The following is a 15,758-nucleotide window of genomic DNA, read 5'->3' on the forward strand; positions in this document are numbered from 1 at the left end:
AAGATGGCTGGTAATGGCTTCTCCCAAAGGCAAGGGGTCAGTCTGGGAGTCTCTGGGGCAGTGGAATCATACACCTTCACCTTTGTTCTCTACAGGGAAACCAGATGAGTATCACTTTCCTAGAGAGTTCCTACCCAGCTCCTGGGGACATTCATCAAGGGAAGGTGGATCTGGTGGAGGTCAGTGGGGATCCAGGGAAGCATCTATGGGGGACTCCCTGAGGTTCCCATAGCCCCTTCCTTCTCATAAGCTGACAGCACTCTCAGTGATGGTCTTTCTTCTATGCCCAAAGCTTTCTAGGGAGGGTGCAATGGAAATGGGGAACCCAGAGATACTTCTCTCCATTTCACAGGACAGAAAACTGAGGCACAGAGAGAGACAGGGAGACTCCCTGAAAGTCACATCACAAGTTGGGGTCAGGTTTGGGGACAAAGCTACCTGCTGAACTGAAATGTAAACTAGGAATGTCTCTAAGAAGCAGATTCTCATGAAAGCTAAGCCTTGATGATGCTCCCACCTTCTAGGTGATCTTGAGCATCTCTTTCCTCTCCTGTAGGGCAATTTCCGTCACACAGCAACTCACAACCCAGTCTCCCGGGAGGAGCTAATGATGGTGCTGGCTGGTCTGGAGCAGCTGCAGATTCGTGCCCTCTTCTCCCAGATCTCCTCAGCTGTCTCCCTTCAGAGGGTGGTGCTAGAGGTGGTGACAGATGCCCCTGGGGGAACCCAGGCCAGCAATGTCGAGGTCTGCATGTGTCCTGCCAACTACCGTGGGGACTCGTGCCAGGTAAGAGATCAGGGTGTGTCTCAGAGCCCTCTTGGATTTTGTGGGTGGAGGGTGACTTTACAACAACTGTCCAGAGCTATATCCTGTTACTTGCAGTCAGTGAGACTGACTAATCTATGGGCTTACTGTGAGGAAGAACCCTATCCTCCCCATCATGTAACTGAGCACACAAAGGGGCATACAGTAAGAGTAGTGCATTGGCATGGGAAGCTAATGGATGGACCCAAAAAAAAGCGTCAGGGGAGGATTTACCTTATCCTGAGGGAGCCTCATTTATCAGCGGTGGGGAGGAAGCCCATACAGATTGGTCTCAGACCTCTAGATTCTAGAGGAAGGACCTGTGTTGGAGTCATCACATTGCCTTTTGCTACCTGCATGATTGCTTTTTTCTTTCTGGGCCTTAGTTTCCATTTCTATAAAAATGAGTGGAGTAGAGTCCAAGAAGGCCAAGGTCCTTTCTAACTTGAGGAATTTATGCTTCAGTGACACGACCACATACAGGGTACTAGCCAGATGATCAGAATCATCCATGGCCTTCATTGGTGACCCTCCCTCCATTGCTATATCTCCCTGATGTTTCCTCCCTCCATCCTCACAAATTTTGTTATTTGCTTTCTCTTTGTCTCTTCTCCCCTTCTTCACCTCCCACTCCCTAGGAATGTGCTCCTGGCTATTACCGAGACACCAAGGGCCACTTCCTGGGCAAATGCATTCCATGCCACTGCAATGGGCACTCAGACCAATGCCTCCCAGGCTCAGGCATCTGCGTGGTGAGTCCTAACGTTGGCCAGGCATAGCACTGTGTGTATTTTTATGTTTGGGTGGGGTCTTAGTAATTCTGAGAGTTTCATGAACCCCAACCAAAGGCTTTTAGGGACAGAAAATGGCAAGGGTGGAATGGGGAACAGGGGTTGAGCCAAGGTTAGAGGGGTGGGAATTGTCATGAGTGTTGAAGGGGACTTGGTCCTATCTACAGAGCTAGGAGGGGTTGACATAAGAAATTGCTCTTCATATCCGTAGAGAACTCAGTCAAAAGAAAAAAGCTTAAATAAAATCAAGGGATACCATAATTAATCAATCAGCAATGAGTATTTATTAAACATGTACCAGGTGCCAGGCACTGTGTGAGGCTAGGGATACAAAAACAAATGGCAATGATAATCAGACATGTCTGACCAAGAGTAAAGAGCCCCTTCTCCTCTCTAGGCCTATGATTCATCATGTATTAAATCAGGTGGTTGGGCACTTCATTTTAGGCAGAATGTTGACAAGATACAATACATCCAGAGGAGGATGACCATGAGTAAGAGAAGGCCATAGGTTGAAGAAATGGAGCATATTTAGCCTAGACTCAGGAAGATTTTGCCAGTGATGGGGTGGCCTGTCTTCTTTTATTTGCGTGTCTTTGGAATAGGGGTTCATCTGACCTCTCTGTCCTCTTTGACTATAGGAAGCATAGCTGGGGGCAGTGGGTTGTGTAGAAGTTGCAGTGAAGCAATTTAGTTTGATATATCCAGAACTGTTAAAAAGGGCGATGGGTTGCCTCCTTCAGCAGGTAGTGGGTTCCCTGTCCCTGGGGGTCTTTGTGCAGAGGCTGGATGACCACTTATCAAGGATGTTATAAGGGATTCTTACTCACGTACAGGTTAAGCTAGATGAGCCCTGAGGACCCTTTCAACTCTGAGATCCCATGAGTAGTGTCCACCATCTTCCAGGTCCCTGACCCAAATCACTGCCCTTGGTTCTTGAACCTGAACCAGGGGCAGATTCCTGTCCCACCCTGGGAAAACTCACTTTCTCTGGGAGTTCCCAGAACTCAGGAATACTTGGGAATAGAGTCTGATATCCTGGTTAACCTAGGATAGGTTATGGGGACCAAAGAAGGCAGCATCTACCCTATGCCAAGGAGAGATATAGGGCAGGATTCTGGGTAACTTCTCGCCATGAATAAGAACTTCTAGGACAACCAGAGAAAGAAAGAGTCAGCTCCTTGGAAGTGATCAAGGAAGGGATGACCACTAGAAGAGCACATCTGCTATGGGAGCTAGGCCCAATAACCTCCCAGTATCCAAAAGATGCTATGGTATATGTTTACTCTCCTATTCCAGGGTTGCCAACACAACACTGAGGGTGACCACTGTGAACGATGCAAGGGTGGCTTCGTGAGCAATGCAACCCAAGACCAATCATCTTCCCTCTGCATCAGCTGCCCCTGCCCTCTCTCTGTGCCTTCCAACAAGTAAGTGCTCCTAAGTGGTTCCCTATCCTCTGCCTGAAGCCCTCTAGGAATAGGGGGTCTACTACCTCCACAGGTAGGCAGCCCATTATGCTTTTCTACAGCTCCAGATGTTCCAAGACCTGTCTATCAAGCTAAAATCTGCCTCTGTAATTTCTGCCTTACCCATTACTCCAAGCTCTGCTTTCTGTAGCCAAGCATGACCAGTCAAATTAATCCCTATTCCCCAGATACTTGAATACAGTTAATATGGCTTCTTCTATCTGTCAGAGTCTTGGGCTAAACATCCCAGTTCCATCAGGCCCTTTCCCAAGCCATTTCCACTGTACTCATAATTCCTCTGTTTGACTTCCATTCCTCTTTATTCAACCTCTATTACTCTTCTAAGAAAGAAACCTTCCTCAGTAGGTTCCAATAAAAGGATCTGTTACTGGGTCTCAGACCCCTCATCATCTGAGTCATTTTCCCAGGGTTGATAGCTCTTCCTTGGAACAGATTCAGAGGACCCTAGCCACAGAGCCTTTTTGTTTCATTATTTAGTATGCCTGAATCCCCAAAGGAAAACCATGTCTGCTCATGAGCCTGCTTGGCCATCTGGGTTCAGAGACTGGCAATATCTGAGCCCTAATTATGTTTCTTACTCTGCTGCTGCTACCATAATGGGAGTCCAGTTCTGGAATCCATGACCTCTTGCCATTTTCAGGATACAAGAATATTTTTTCTAGGGTTTATTCAATAAGGAAAAAGAAAGTATAAATTCTAAAATATTACACAAAAGAAGATCACTAAAGAGGCATATGAAAAACTACCCTGGGCCCAAACTTGATGGTACTTGAGCTTTCTGACCTAATATTTAACTAAACTTCCTCAGACCTGGATTGTCTTTTTCTTGAGAGCACACACCATGACACTTGTAGCCTCCAAAAAAGAATGGCAACTTCTGTATCAGAACTCACCCTGTTTTGACATGTGGTTGGTCAATGTGGGCATAATTCAGTTGTCCATTCCGAAATCTCAGACTCATTCACAGCTGGTCAGGAAGGGTAGCATTAGATTTCTCCATTTTCCACTCACAGCAGAGTAGATGATAAGAACCAGGATGTCTAACAACAGTTTTCCCCAGTGCTTCAGTAATAGAATATGACACTTCTGAAAGCACAGAGAGAAGCCTATCCATCGCAGGTGTTACATATCCCTCAGCTGCCCACACAGATGTCCTCTTATAATTAAGAATACTGGTCCTGTGGCTCAGTCCCTTTTCGACTGTGAGTTCCTTTGTGGAGAGGAGACTGGGAACCATGTTACAGAAAGCTCAACTAAAGGAACTGGAGATTGTTTAGCTGGGAATAGAAAAGACTGGAGTGGGGGGCATGGGATGGAGTATGGGGGCAGTATCCGTAACAGTTGGTCCAGCTCCACCCTATTTTAGTCTGTGTGCTCCAGGTTGGTGGGGGGAAGGCCATTTGACAATTGCTGACTCTGATGGGTTCTGAGAAGATCCATCTACATCTTCATCTCCACTTTCAGCTTTGCCGTTGGATGTGTCCATAAAGGTGGGGCCACCCAGTGTCTCTGCCAGCCTGGGTATGCTGGAGCTTCTTGTGAGCGGTAAGTAATGATAATAGCCACTTAACTGGTCCTTAAGGTTTGCAAAGCCCTTTCCTTGTATTGTTTTGTTTGATCCTCACAGCAGCACATTGAGCTAAATACATACACGTGTGTGTGTGTATTCACACACACACACACACACACGTGTATACACACACACCCCACATCCAAACTGCCATCAATTGCTTTTGATTCCACTTCTGTAATATCTTTTGCATCCTTCCTTTCCTATGAATCTCCTGTGCTAATACCCTAGCACAAGCTGTTATTGCCAAATGTCCACATGATTCCAACTGACTCCTAAAAAAGTCTTCTACCTTACTCCTCCAATTCATCTGTATTGCTAGAAGCCATCTTTTTTATGCATACATCTGCTCAGTTTACTCTGTTCAAAAATCTTCAGTGATTCTTTACCACTTACCAAATAAAGTTCAGTTTTCTTTGCCTGGCATTCAAGGTCTTCTGCAGATGGGCACTTCCCTGTATTTTCAGTTTTATCCCATATAATTTTTCTCCATACACTTTATGCTTAAGACAGTAACTATTTTCTGTCCCCTATACTTCTCCACCTCCAAGCCTTTGTTCTTTCTATCTTTTATACCTGGAATGTTCTTTCTCTTCTTTATCTGATAAACCCCTAACCAATCCATTAAAGTCTAAATCAGATGTCTCCTCTCCCAGGAAGGCTTCCATGACTCTCTTTGTCCCTAACCATCCTCCCCCTCAGGCAGCATATACTTTGGCTTGCACTTATGTAATAGTGTGTATTATAGTTGTCTGTATTTGTGTCTTACTGGACTGAAAGCTCTGGGATCACCATGTGTTAGATACTGATCCTTAAGGTGCCTTCTAGCTCTTAAGTCTGACAGTCCTGCTACTAAACACTTCTAGGAATTGGCGGGGTGGGGTTGGGTGGGGAGGGAATGCATATCAGGGGGACATGGAGGACTGTATTCTGGAGGAAGCATAGCTATTTGGAATGTTAAGGCTGCTCTGAATCACACATAGTGACTGAGCAGGACTGGACCATGCTGCCTATGGTTCAAGGTAGCTGTCCATGGTCCTCATCATTCCTCCCTGGCCAGGGTTATGTTGACCCACCTGGATGATTCTTTTCTCTCTCTCACCTGCCTCTCTTCAGGTGTGCTCCTGGATACTATGGCAACCCCCTGGTGATTGGCAGCTCCTGCCAGCCTTGTGACTGCAGTGGGAATGGTGACCCTAACATGCTGTTCAGTCACTGTGATCCACTGACTGGGGCATGCTTGGGCTGCATGTACCATACAGCAGGTCCCCACTGCGAGAGCTGTGCTCCTGGTTACTATGGCAATGCTTTGCTCCCCAGGAACTGTACAAGTATGGTTGGGGCTGCCCCATGCATGGGAAGGGGGGTAAAGGGACCAGGATATCTCTGTGCAGAGCAGCTAGGTCGTTCTACCAGCAATATCCCACACAGAATATACACCATGGCATGGAATGAGCTGGTCAGCTTGCAGTTTGTAGTTTGGACAGAAAGAATGGGAGGGAAGAGTAAAGGTGAGAGCCTAGGACTTACTGTTGTTACTCTCTTGCCCTTGCCCTCTCAGAGTGTGACTGCTCACCCTGTGGGACCGAGGTGTGTGATGCTCGGACTGGGCGGTGTCTGTGCAAAGCTGGGGTGACTGGTCAGCATTGTGATCGCTGTCAGGTAACATCAGTGGCTTGACCCATCTCTCAAAGGCTCCCAGGACTTGGAAGGGAGTGGGGAGAAAGGAGCCTGTTGGGCAAGAGTGTCCTGAGTATCTGACTTTACAGAGTTCACCATCTTGCCTCCAAATGGGCCACCTTCATACAAATGAGGAGCTTCATCATCCTACCCTACTTGCCTCCTCCCTCTTTTCCCTTTCTCTCCCTCCAGGATGGACACTATGGCTTTGACAGTTGTGAAGGCTGCCGGCCCTGTAACTGTGGTCTGGCTGCAATTGGGTCCAGCTGCCACTCTCAGAGTGGACAGTGCCATTGCCAGACAGGGGTCAGTGGAGCACAGTGCCAGCAGTGTGCCCCTGGCTACTGGGGGTTCAGTGAACATGGCTGTACCCGTGAGTCTCCAAGTCATGTGGGGTCCCTGGGGGAAGTAGATCTTGGGGGAGGAAAGGATGCATGGGTGGGAATAAGGGAGAAGAGTTCTGGGAGGAGGGGCAGCAATATTTTGGAAGGGCAAAACTGGGCAACACAGTGGAATTTGAGAATCGGGTTAGGACATTTGTTTGAGAGGTGATCTTAACCCATCACCCACCATGGATCTGAATGGTCAACATCTCAATGGGCTCATCTTCCGAACAGGCTGTCATTGTCAAGGAGGTCACTGTGATCCCCGCACAGGCGAGTGCACCTGCCCCCCTGGATTAAGCGGTAAACAGTGTGATTCCTGCAGCCACCAGCATCAAGTACCTGTGACCCATGGCCCTGGTGGTGTCCACTGTGAAGGTGGGCCCCAACACTAACCCCTCTTTCTTCACCCATCTTCTTTCCGTTTCATTTTTCCTTCTTCATTTACTGCCCCTTTCCCCATCCAGGACCATCTGTGTCTCACGGTACCCTCACCTCTCATTTTCTCCTCCCTTGATCACCTCCTCACACCCAGACCAGTTTGGAGACAGGCTGACTTGGGTTACCAGCCATGCCATGAGAATTGTCTCCCTATGGTGGCTGTGAGAGGGAGGTAACAAGAGAGGTTTAGGATCCTGCACCTGACAACCCAAATGCCCTAGGGGCTGTGATCCTCCATCTCCTTGTCCCTACATTGATCACTGCTCTTCCCTCACCCCAAAGTGTGTGACAGCTGTGTGGTGCTGCTGCTAGATGACCTGGAACGGATAGAGTCACTCTTCCCCACCATCCGCCAGCAGCTCACTAGCCTCAATGCCAGCTCTGTGGCCTGGGCCCGATTGCATGGAATCAACAGCTCCATTGCTGCCCTAGTGGTAGGTCAACCTGCAGCAGGCTCTCCTCCTTACCCCTTCTACAAGGCCTCCAATGCCCTCAATCCTGTCTCCTTTCCCTCCCCAGAATCAGCTTCGAGGTCCACTGGGGTCTCGGGAACCAACAAGACAGAGACTAGACGAGCTGGAACGTCAAAGTGGAGTGCTGGAGGAAGAAGCTAACATGCTTCAGAGCAAGGAAGAGTCCCCACCCAGAGCCCCCACCCCCAAATATATCCTCCACTCCTCATTCTCTGCCTCCCAACCTTCCTCATCCTTTGACATTGCGAGGTTCTTTGGTTTTGTTCTGTTTTTGGCTCAGATCATGTTGTTCAGAGTCTTTTCAAAACCATGTTGTCATGGACAGTTCCTAGGTGCTTTTAGGGTTCCTCAAATTCCTTTTCTCCAACTTGGACCCTCAGTCTCTTCTCCCTGACTTTTTAGAGCTTTAAATTGACTGTGGTCTTGATGCTATAGGTGGCAGATGCTCGAGCCCAGGCAGGTCAGCTACAGGAGAGTTCTGGGGACACCCTACAGCGGGCAGAGACCTTGCTACGGAGCATCCAGAATGTGGAACGTGCTCTAGGGGGTATGCCTGGAATGAGGGAAACAGGGACTTCTGGCCCATCCAGCCAGTATCTTCCCAGTGCCCTAACAAACCCTATCTAGTAACTCGAGTAACAGAAAGAAGGCAGGATTGTTTAAAAGGAGATGAGGTGAGATGAGGTACTGGAGAGGGGGTGGTGGAAGAAGATGCTAACGTCCTTTCAGGTGTCATTTGGATTACCACCTTTCGGGAGATATTCTAGAGAGAATGCAGGTGTGGGCTAGACCAGATAACTGTGACAGAACATTCTCCGTGGGTACAGTTTGTAGAGGGCAGTGGCCCCATGGGGATGCTGGTGACCAGGGTCACTCACCCCTCTACCCCACTTTTCTTTTTCCCTAGAGTTGATATCTCAGATGGACAGACTCTCCCCATCTAATGCCAGCACAGCCTCTGGTGAAGAGTTCCTTCAGACTCTGGGGGAGGTGGAGCGGATGCTACAAGAGATGCGGGCCAGGGATTTCGGAGGGCCACGAGCTGTGGCTGAAGGGGAGCTGGGAGAGGCACAGAGATGTAAGTGGAGGCTTATCCCGATTGACCTATCAAGGCCTCAGGAGCCAGTAGACAAGAAATCCTAAGCAAAGAAATCTATTCTAGTCCTGTATTCATTGCTGGGGTAGGCAGGAAAAGGAAAGGTCACAGTCTCCGCCCTTGGGGAGCTCATAGTCTGAGAAAACAAAACTCAGATATGGGAGTTTCATGACAGAATAAGAATGTGGAGGATGATACTGAGATTCTCTTAAAATATGATCGATGTTATTGCTCATAGTTTTACTGATACTTCCTTTTTCACACCAGTCATTTAACAACAATAATGATAACAAAAATAATAATAGCTAGAATTTATATAGCACCTTAAGGCTAGTAAAGCACTTTATAAATATTCTCATTTGATCCTCAGAACAACCCTGGGAGGTAAGGACTATGATTATCCCCATTTTATGATGAGGAAACTGAGACAGGCAGAGGTTAAGTGACTTGCCCAGGGTCGCATGGCTAGTAAGTGTCTGAGACTGGATTTGAAATCAGATCTTCCTTATCCAGATCTGCGTCCAACACTATCCACTGTGCTACCTAGCAGTCTCAGCATACTTTTCTAGTGTGCTGTCCTCCCATTCACCCATCATTCAAAGAAAAACAGTAAAGCCAGACTGATTGACAGATATGTCAACATACGTAGCCATCCATACCTATGGACCTCCTTGTACTGAGAGAAGTGTGTTGCAGTGACCATTCTCTGGGACCAAGACTAGTTACTGCAGTTACTTGTTATTGCATTAAGCTGAATTCGGCTGCTCTTGAGTGTTATTTCTCATTCACATTAGGGTAGTCATTGTGGATGGTGTTCCTCTGGTTCTATTTTCTTTACTCAGGATCAGCTTATATAAGTTTTTCCATATTTCTCTGAATTCCTCCTATTTCTTATAGTGCATTATATTCCATTGCAACCATATACTATAATTTTCTCAAGCATTTCCCGGGCATGGGGATCCCAGCCAAAATATCTGGGTTCCTGACTTTGTTATTTTGTTATGCTTTGTGACCTTGGTCAAGTCGCTTAACTTCACAGAGCTTTAGTATCTTCAGCTATAAAATGAAGAAGTTAGACTAGATCAGTGATATATGAAGTATGGTCCAGAGGACACCTGGGGGTACCTGAGACCCTCTTAGGGGGTCTCTAAGACTCAGATGGACCACTAAAGCAAAACTGTTCTCCTAACAATACTAATATGTTTTTGCTTTCTAATATCAGTAAATACTGATAGATGTAATCTACATTTTTAAAAGCTTTTTTGGTGGGGTAAGAGTATAAAGGGGTCCTGAAACAAAAAAGTTGGAGAACCACTAGACTAGATAATCTCTAAAAGTCCTTTCTGACTCTAAATCTTATAAGCCTTTGGCCGCAAATGACCACTTCTTTTCCTCTTTCTCTTCCACTGACCTCTTTGTCCTGGGTCAGTACTGAACCAAGTGCAGAGTCAATTAACCAGCCGGTGGGAAGAAAGCCAGACCTTGGCATCGAGTATCCGGGAGCGGTTGGCTCAGCACAGCTCACAACTCATGGACCTCCGAGATGCCTTGAATGAGGCTGTAAATAAGACGCGTCTCACTGAAGAACTCAACAGTCGGAATCAGGAACACCTGGAAGAGAGGCTGGTGAGAGCCCTCCGCAGCCCAGCACTCTATCTGCATTCACTCTGGTCCCTTTACTCTCTCCTCCTTCCTCACCACCCAAATTTTCCTGCCCAAGATGGCTGGGCTTTGGGACCAGTGCTTGTGAGTTCAGCCTCATCCTGCTCCCTTCCCATCCCAGGATGAGATGTTGCCTTGTCTCTCACACTGATCTGACAATTCTGTGCTCCCAAGGGAATTGTGGGCTTCAGGAAGGGGCAGGGGAAGCACAGGGGGTTCTTGATGAATTCAGTGACAATGACTCCTTCTGACTTCAGCAAAAGAAACAGGAGTTGGAGAGGGAGAATGCGACGCTGAGGGATACCCTCCGCATGGCTGAGGATGCCTTAGCTCAAGTCTCTGAACTTTTGGAGACCATGGACAGGGCCAAGGAGGTAAGAGAGGGCAGGGTGGAGGATGGTGGTCATCCAGATGGTGAGTCATCTCCTGGTTTGGGTTAAAAGATGTTTGTTGAATTGAATTGGGCTGGATGAGACCTGGGAGATGAAGGAGGAGGAAACTGAGGTCCAGGGAAGGGAAATGACTTGGCCAAGAACACATATCCAATTAGTGGCAAATCCAGGACCAGAACTCAAGTCTCCTGACTCTCAGTCCAAAGCACTTTCTGTTACATCACATCTGCATTGCTCTCCTGCATACATATGTTCATTGAAAGAGATTTGCGTGGCATGCTTTGAGCTGCAAGTGGGACTTGGGACTAACACAGACTTTTTTGAGCCGGAGGGGACTTGTGATTTTATTACCATAGTGAACTCATGGTGAGAAACTCCTCCTACCAAAGCTGAGCAGCATCTGCTCAGGAGCTTACATTCTTAGAAAACATCGCCTGTGTGAAGTGAAATCGTTTGCCTAGGGTCACATAGCCAATGTATCTGAAGAGTGGGGCTTGAAGCACAGGCGTTCTTGACTCTGAGTCCAACTTTATCCAATGTGTCCCATTGTACTAGCACAAATCATATGAGAAAAAAATGTCTTCCACCACCCCATTTCCATTTCACCTGGGAAGGAGGCCAGAGACTCAAATAGTCCTCAGCCCCTTTCAGAACCACTCATTGTGGAGTAGCGAGGGAGCTCCCCTCTTAGCAAAGAGGCCCTGCCTGAGACATTACAGATAATCCTGAAAATGGTTAGCCTCCTGGTGGCAAATAATAAAACTCTTTCTGAGAATTTCTGTACCATTTCCCATTTATAGACATTTGCATGTTGAGTTCAATGCAAAACACAAGCAACCTTCAACAAGCCACTTTAGTGAAAGGGAAAGGTTGGGCAAGGCAGGGCAGATAATCCCCACAGATGAGATCTGGGAGACTAGCCTTGGGCTGGGCTATGTCTTTAAAGGGAAGCCTTGAACGTGGCTTTGTCTTTCCCCAGGAATATGAGCGTCTGGCAGCCAACTTGGATGGTGCCCGGACCCCACTGACAGAGAAGATGCAGAAATTCTCTCCTGCAAGCAGTAAGATTCCTATTGTAGAGCGGGCTGAGGAACATGCCCGAGAGCTCGACCAGCTTGCCTACAACCTCTCTAGGTGAGTCGGCTGATGCACCCTGGCTGAGCCCCTGAGGTGCCAGGCCTGTTAGGCATGTGGCCTCTGCACTCAGAGGAGCTGAGAGGCTAGCTAGGGAAAGGAGATGGAATAGTGGAAAGTACACTAGGCCTCCCTGGGCATTCTGACCCCAGCACATTCGGTCTTTAGAGCCATATATTGAGGTCAATAATAGAAGCACAAGAGGGGAAGGTGTATGTAGTAAGAAGTATACTGGTGTTATCTGTAATGCTTCCCTCTCCTTCACATTTCATAGCCAAGCTGCCACCAGTCCCTGTCAACTCTGTCTCCATGGCACTATGCTAGGCATTGGAGATACAGACACAAAAATGAAAGAGCCCTTGCCCTCAAGGAGCTTACATTCCATCAGGAGAGACAACATACACACACACACATACATACATATGTACACACACATATACACATTTATGTATATACGTATGTGTGTATATATATATATATATGTACGTACAGATATGTGGATATACATATAAACAAAATTGAAGTTGGGAGACTTGGGTTTGCATCTCAGTTCTGCTACTTAGTGGAAGTAACCTTGGGCAAGTGACTGTACTCTCCTGGGCCTGAATTAGACAATCTTGAAGGCTGCTGTCAGCTTTAAATTCTATGAATGTGAAGTTGGCAGTCCTAGTGGTGTGGAATTAACCATCAGTGACTTCCTGGAAGAAGTGGACATTGGGTCTGGCTTTGAAGGCCGTGAGGGTTGGGGTCAGCACTGCTGGGGACATGCCAAGGTTAGATCAAATTGGCTGGGCTGAAGCAGTTAGGGGTTAGAGAATCATAGTAAGGGGCAGTGTGAGTGGGGCTCTCATTGCTGAGTATGTGAGGGGAGGGTTCTCCCATTCCTCTCCACCCTGAATCCGGATGTCCCATCTGCATCCCTGCTCCCAGTATCATTCGTGGCACAAACCAGGATCGGTTCATTCAGCGAGCAATTGAAGCCTCTAATGCTTATGCCAGCATCCTTCAGGCTGTGGGGAAGGCTGAGGAGGCTGCTGGCCAAGCGCTACACAATGCAACCAACACCTGGGAGGTGAGTGACCTGGCAGCTCTCGCCCCCACTAGCTCCTTTGGGCCTCCTGGACCCCTCTTTCTGACTCAAGGATTAAGGACTGGCAGGAGTGGGGGAGAGAGAAAAGGTAGCGTAGCCTTTAGAGGTTATACTCTTTCTTGCCTCCTATCATCCCCAATGACCCTGGGTCATGTTAGTAGGAGCAAGTCTTTTCTTACCTCCTTTGTACTCAGATGGTGATTCATGGAGGGCTGAGTGCCCGAGCTCGGGAGCTCCGGGAGAATAGCAGTATCCTGGAAGAAGCTGTCCGCAGTCAACAGAGGAAATTGAGTGGAGGTGAGAGCTCAGGGGCCGAGACTACTTGGTATAGGACCAGCTGGGCTGTTTCCCAACTTTGGGTGGGAAGGAACAGGCAGGGAAAGAGACCTTTGTCTGAATGTGGCTGACCTCAAATAGCTGTGCTCATGTCACCTTTGTCTGTCTTTTGTTTGTCTTCATCCTCTTTATAGAATTGGGGGGACGGAGGTGGGGGCACATGCCTTATGGGCTATTATCTCCTGGGATAATCTTTTAGGGCAAGATCAGAACTGCATTTGTTCAAATTCAGGTAAAAAGAAGTTAGGTTTTAGAGGTACTTTATAGTGTGCGTGCGCGTGTGTGTGCATGTTTGTGTTCCGAAGTATGTTACTGCATATAATCACCTGTGTCAGCATTTGTGTGTCCATGTTTTGAGGGAATCCCTGTATCATGATAAGCATGTGTTGCTATCTTTCTGTGTCTATCTCCTTTGAGCCTCATGACACTCCCATGAGGTAGGTACTACCAGATAGATATTATCTCATTTCACAGATGATGAAACTGAGGCTGAAAGAGAGTAAATCATTTGCCCAGAATCACACAGCTAACTAATTATCAGAGGCAGGATTTGACCCTAGATCTCTCCTGACTTCCAGTCCCACACTCTTTTCACTGCATATGCTTTAAACAAAGCTTATGTTTGTGTATATAGCTGAGTATTTATTCCTCTGTGTATGTTTTTGTCTACACATGGGTTCTTGTGTTGCTGTATGTATATCTGTGATCAGTGTGTGTCTTCATCTGTGTCAGTGTGTATTTATATGTTTCTGTATCTGTAGACTCAAGCTCTTTAGGGGCATCCTCAGCACCTAGGACAGTACCCAGCACATAGTAAATTCTCAATAAATTTGTGTTGGATAAAATTGAATTGTGTGTGTGTTGTGTGCATGTGTGTGTGAGCATGTATATGCCTCTTTGTCAATGTGTCTTACAAGGTCCCTTCGCCTCCTTGAGGAGAAGGCTTCAGCCTGCAATGGGGGTTGATTGAACTAAATTTTGTGCTGACAATGATCCCTTGGGCCTTTCCCTCCAGTCATTAGAGAAACTTTGCAAGCCTCTCGGACTCAACTGGAAGAAGCCAAAGCTAAGAAGGATCGGCTAGCAGCCCAGCTGAAGGGTGTGCAGAGCATGCTAGCCATGGACAGAGGTGTGTCTAGCCTAGGCTCCGAAGTGTCCTCATCATTCCCTAGGAGTCTACATTCTCCCCACTCTTGGGGTCCCTGTACTCAGTCACACATATTAAGGGGTTAGAGGAGAGAATAGTGACCAATACTCCCCATTTAGGAGTCTTCCTAGTATATTGACCTAGTGGTAACTGGTGGTGACTGGTAGGTGACTTGGCTTTATTTGCCTTTATTTACCCCCAGAATCCTGGTTCTCAAGTAGCTTCATTGCATAAGTCACCTACTTATTACCTAGGCAGCATGGTGCCTAGAGCACTGAAGTCAGGAATATCTGAGTTCAAATCCTGTCTCCGACACTACTTATATGACCCTAGGCAAATCACTTAACCCCTTTTTGCCTAAGTTTCCTCATTTGTAAAATGAAGAGGTTGTACTTGATTACTGCTAAGATCCCTAGCTCTAAATTTATGTTCTTATGATTGTGTGACTTCCATGACTTCCACCCCTGGCCACATCCCTCTCATTCCTTAGGAAATCTGTGTTGTTTCTTTAGTATAATAGAAGATACTCCAGGTATTTGAGGATTGGTTCATGTGGTCTGTGATTTGCCATCTCCACCCCTAGAAAGCTTGGTGAACTCTGCAGCTCTGGTTTACATACCTTTCTCCTTCCACTCAGGAACTTCCTTGGTATTACAATTACCTCCTCCCCCATTTGAGATAAATGGTCCTTATCCCTTCAGAAGAGATTGTGGGTGTGCCCTTAGCATTAGTCAAGTCTCCATTTCAGGTTGGTTTGGGAAAGGTTGGTCCTTGAGGTGTTGAGCTTATATTTCCCTGCCTTAGATGACACAAGTGAGAAGATTGCCCGTGCCAAGGCAGTGGCCATAGAAGCCAATGACACAGCCACACAGGTCGGGGCCACACTGAGGGACATGCAGAAGAATCTGCATCAATGGCAGGGACAGTATGGGGACCTGAAGAACCAAGACCTGGCCCAGGCTATGGAGGATGCTGGGAAATCAGGTCAGGAGGTGGGGGAGGGGAGTGCCAGGGGCGGGGGGACTGGGAGCAGGGAGACCTATGTTTTTAATGCTTGGTTCTACCTTTAACTCATTATGTCACCTGGAACAGGTTACTTAACATAGACCTCAGTTTCCTCATGTTTAAAATGGAATCAATTAACAAGCATTTATTAAAGGCCTGTAATGTGCCAATCAATATGCTAGGTGCTAGGAGATTATATTCAATTGCAGAGACAACATATATACAAAATAAATAAAAATTAATTTGGAGGGGAGGCCCTGCCA

General features: G+C 47.2%; 1 protein-coding gene across 1 annotated transcript in view; it reads left to right on the top strand.

The window, feature by feature from the left end:
• Positions 1-15,758, top strand: part of LAMA5 (laminin subunit alpha 5) — a 95,243-nt gene that overhangs the window by 63,991 nt on the left and 15,494 nt on the right. Inside the window, exons 41-60 of the mRNA XM_036749893.1 lie at positions 96-179; positions 557-787; positions 1,444-1,557; positions 2,896-3,026; positions 4,551-4,631; positions 5,773-5,987; positions 6,218-6,318; positions 6,529-6,709; positions 6,954-7,097; positions 7,443-7,594; positions 7,680-7,790; positions 8,069-8,180; positions 8,541-8,711; positions 10,159-10,355; positions 10,649-10,765; positions 11,763-11,917; positions 12,848-12,989; positions 13,202-13,304; positions 14,359-14,472; positions 15,295-15,474. Coding sequence (XP_036605788.1) covers positions 96-179; positions 557-787; positions 1,444-1,557; positions 2,896-3,026; positions 4,551-4,631; positions 5,773-5,987; positions 6,218-6,318; positions 6,529-6,709; positions 6,954-7,097; positions 7,443-7,594; positions 7,680-7,790; positions 8,069-8,180; positions 8,541-8,711; positions 10,159-10,355; positions 10,649-10,765; positions 11,763-11,917; positions 12,848-12,989; positions 13,202-13,304; positions 14,359-14,472; positions 15,295-15,474 — 2,836 coding nt within the window. The remainder of the gene's footprint in view (positions 1-95; positions 180-556; positions 788-1,443; positions 1,558-2,895; positions 3,027-4,550; positions 4,632-5,772; positions 5,988-6,217; positions 6,319-6,528; positions 6,710-6,953; positions 7,098-7,442; positions 7,595-7,679; positions 7,791-8,068; positions 8,181-8,540; positions 8,712-10,158; positions 10,356-10,648; positions 10,766-11,762; positions 11,918-12,847; positions 12,990-13,201; positions 13,305-14,358; positions 14,473-15,294; positions 15,475-15,758) is intronic.

This window comes from Trichosurus vulpecula, chromosome 3 (genome assembly GCF_011100635.1).
Source record: "Trichosurus vulpecula isolate mTriVul1 chromosome 3, mTriVul1.pri, whole genome shotgun sequence".
NCBI classification, from domain to species: domain Eukaryota; kingdom Metazoa; phylum Chordata; class Mammalia; order Diprotodontia; family Phalangeridae; genus Trichosurus; species Trichosurus vulpecula.